The following is a 3666-nucleotide window of genomic DNA, read 5'->3' on the forward strand; positions in this document are numbered from 1 at the left end:
AGGAACAATGGAGAAACATCTGGCAGGACAAAAGTAAAACCGAAATCTAGGAAGGAGAGCTAAGGAGCCCTCTTGGTATTGGAGGAGCTCAAGAGAAAGGTAGAGTAGCCTAATAAGACTGACACAGATAGAAAGAGATTTCTAAAGAGTTGGCAGTTTAGGTGAAGAATCGGGCTTGTAAATAGATATCTCTTATATAGTTAAGAAAATAAAGTTTGCTCACTGAGCTGGCAGGTTTATACCTCAGTTTATGCCTCCTGTGTGCTTATTTGTATAAATATTACATAATATAAATGGTTACAGGTCTATGAGCAGGACCTTGGTCTCCTGTAATATAGAGCCATCCACAATGCAGAGAAATAACAGGCCTATGACCAGGGCTCTAAGACAGACTATGTTGAATATGCATCCAGCATGCCCAAGTCAGGGCTGCAGGAAACAGGTTCACTGAGATGGGAATAGAGATTATGAAAGTTCAGGGAGTTAACTCCAGAACACAAGCTGTTAAAAGAGAAGATAATGGAGGAATACAAAGTATCAGTGAGGCAGGGGGAGCTGGAGAGATGGCTCAGTGGTTAAGAACACTGACTACTCTTCCAGAGGTCCTGAGTTCAATTCTCAACACCCACATGGTGGCTCACAATCATCTGTAATAGGATCTGATGTCCTCTTCTTGTGTTTCTAAAGACAGCAATGTACACACATAAAATAATAAATAAATCTTTAAAAAAATGTTGCAGGGGGTGGTACCCAAGTTTCAGAGGAGAGAAATATCACTGTGCTTGAAGTGGGAACTTCTGATTTCTGTGGAAAGTCAGTTCTGTCAAATGCTGTTTTGCTGAAGCAGACACAGGTGAAAGGATGTTTGCTAAAGTGGACACGTGAAAGGACACATGATGTTTAGAAGGAATATTAATAAGTCCCAAAGGACAGTAGACTAGGCTGCATGGTATTGTTAAGCCTTACCATTATTTATTGGTCATCGTTGCTTGTGACTCCATAGAGAGAAATGTACCAAAAACCTTCTGGTGATGCTCTCGTGGCTTCTTGCAGCTTCTGCAGCAGGATGATTGGCAGAGTGAAGTGAAAGTCTCTGGGTCTGTGAGCTGATACAGACTCAGGTGGGGTTTTGCTAAGACAGACTTACGTGGTGTTTTGCTGAGGCAAGTCTCATGGAAGGCAAGACTCGTGTGAGGACACGTGATGTTGGAGGGAGTATAATAGGACACAATGGACAGTGATGGTGGGCTTGCATAGCTTGCTTTGCAGTGCTACATTGTTCTCAAGTCTTCATCTTCACTGATCTTCACTTTGTTGAGAGTCATGGCAGAGAACTTCTCCTGGTCATTCCTGCTGACTCGTGCAGATTTGGTGGAGGCCTGGCAGTTTCTGCTGGTTCATGCCACAGCCAATAATTTGTGTTTGCTATCCTGACACTGCAGACCTGGACTGCAGGTATCCTGACAATTGGAGATTGAAATTGCCCCAGGAAACTACTTCTAAACAGCAAACAGCTGAGCCTCTTGGCTGCTTCTGCATCGAGCTGCCATTGCTGATTCTTGTGAACTGATATCCTGACAATGCAGACTGGATTTGCTTCAAAGAACCATTTCTAAACAGGTGAACTAATCCCATCCTCATATCTTTTCTTTTTCTCTACTTCTGGTGGGTGGTGGGCTATAAATAAGGTTAAGCATTTAAGAACCCTTATTAAAAATGGGTTTAGAAAAATCTAAGCCAATTATCTCACCTGAGGATGTGCACCTGGGAGTTCAACAAAAAGTCACATCCTACACCTGAGACCCTGGAAGAGAAGCTGGAGAGAAGGAGAAGCAGAACCCACCACAGTAGCAGGGACAGGGAGAGCCCAGGGGAGCGTAAACATGGCATCATTAGTAGTTAAAACAAATGGGTGAGAGGAAATGGGTGAATTGTCTTCTGCAACTGGCACATTAAAGGTTCCCTAGTTGAATCTCTGATCTTTAGCCCTGGGGGATCATAATCCTGGGGACAGGGTAAGGCACACGCCTTCCCTGTGTCTTTGTGATCACAGACTCTCAGCATGTGCCTCATAGTGATGGAGAGAACAGAGCCCAGAGGTGACACAGCTGAGGTGTGGCCCCATCACAGATCAAAATGGACTGAGCCCACCTGGGCACAGCCCTGTTCACACTCAGCTGACACAGCCTCATCCTGTCCCACAGATACACACAGCATAGTGACCCAGGTTCTGGAAGTTTCTTCATCTGCCATTTATTTCTTCAAAAAAACAAATCAAACAAACAAACAAACAAAACCTCTAAGTATTCTCAATCCATGAAATTAACAAGAAATCAGCCCTAGGTCAAGATGTTAACAATGAAGGTCACATTCAAATTATTATTCTCAGTGTGGAAGTGAGGAGCTGCAGGTCAGGGTAGCATGGAGCTGACAGGCTGCAGATGTCCCCCAGTGTTTGGCTGAACCAGCAAGGTTGGCTGTGGAAGGGAACACAGGGTAGTGCAGGGACAGGGTCCTGGTGTGCAGGGGTGGACTGGGCTCCACCATTCTTCACATTGAGCACATAGTCTCACAGGGAACATCAGACACTTGACTAAAGAGAACTGAGGGCTCTGGATGTCACAGGAGATATAGGAAGACATTCTCTGTCACCAAGTCCACTCCAGGCAGCTGTCTTCATGCTAGAGAATGAGAGTCATGAACCATCACTGTGAAGACAACATTCCAACAACCCACAGCTCACTCACAGGAGATTCTGGGAGTCCCTGAAACCCAGTCATGTCCACATTGCCCCTCCGCAATCAGACCCTAGAGTGTCACCTTTACAATCTGGGAGAGACATATCAGAGCTCTGGGAGCCTAGGGTAAAACAAAACAAATGTATATGCATATGTACATGTATGTATTCATTTCATGGCACAACTCAGGCGCCTAGAAGATTTCTCTGGAGGAGCTATTATGGATTCCCAGAGCTCCCATCTCCAACTTCACTGCAATGTCCCCAGGACAATCTTGTCCGCACACTAACCTGGAGCCAGAGTATAGTCCACTCATTTTCCACCTGTGAAAAGAAAAGCTGTGAGAGTTCAAGGAAGATCTTGACACTGGAAGTTCCCAGAACTGACAGCAGACCCAGTTAGAGACAGTAGGCTCACTGCCCTTGGCGATCTGTGTCTGCTCCTCCCAATACTCCGGCCCCTCCTGCTCCATCCACCGCGCCCGCGGCTCATATCTCGGATTCTCCGCGTCGCTGTCGAAGCGCACGAACTCCGTGTTGTCCACGTAGTCGACAGAGATGAACCAGGGCTCCCCGAGGCCGGGCCGGGACACGGCGGTCTCGAAATACCGCAACGAGTGTGAGCCTGGGGGCGGCGCGCGGTGAGACCCCGACCTTGCCCGGGACCTCGGGCGGCTGCGCGGGCCAGGAGGGGAGCAGGGCCTGGGGCTCCGGATGGAGATGGAGAAGGGGCGGAGGGTCCGGTGGGTGACTCGGGGACGCGGCTTCCCAGGTGCCGCCCCCTCCCCTCCCCGCAGAGGCCGTTTCCCTCCCGAACCCGCACTCACCCGCGCGGGTCTCGATCAGGGTCTGGGCGGCCGCCACCAGCAGGAGCAGCATTGTTGGAGCCATTGCTCCCCTCTGGGATTCAGGGCGTCTGACTCTTGCGG

General features: G+C 48.5%; 1 protein-coding gene across 1 annotated transcript; it reads right to left on the reverse strand.

Moving 5' to 3' along the window:
- Positions 1-2640: 2640 nt before the first annotated feature.
- On the reverse strand, positions 2641-3666 carry LOC115030315 (H-2 class I histocompatibility antigen, Q9 alpha chain-like). Its single transcript, XM_029473850.1, has 4 exons — positions 3565-3666; positions 3159-3362; positions 3029-3061; positions 2641-2681 (listed from the first exon to the last, which is right to left on the reverse strand). Exons 1-3 carry the CDS (start codon positions 3626-3628, stop codon positions 3051-3053), a joined length of 279 nt encoding a protein of 92 aa, XP_029329710.1. The 5' UTR covers positions 3629-3666; the 3' UTR covers positions 2641-2681; positions 3029-3050.

The sequence above is a fragment of the Mus caroli genome, unplaced genomic scaffold, assembly GCF_900094665.2.
Source record: "Mus caroli unplaced genomic scaffold, CAROLI_EIJ_v1.1 scaffold_16915_1, whole genome shotgun sequence".
Lineage (NCBI taxonomy): Eukaryota > Metazoa > Chordata > Mammalia > Rodentia > Muridae > Mus > Mus caroli.

Bases quoted from the DNA above. Each gene is read 5' to 3' on its own strand.
- LOC115030315 (XM_029473850.1), bottom strand. From the start codon at position 3,628: ATGGCTCCAACAATGCTGCTCCTGCTGGTGGCGGCCGCCCAGACCCTG. The intron at 3,363-3,564 runs GTGAGTGCGGGT...CGCCGCCCCCAG, and splicing joins CCTGATCGAGACCCGCGCGG to GCTCACACTCGTTGCGGTAT.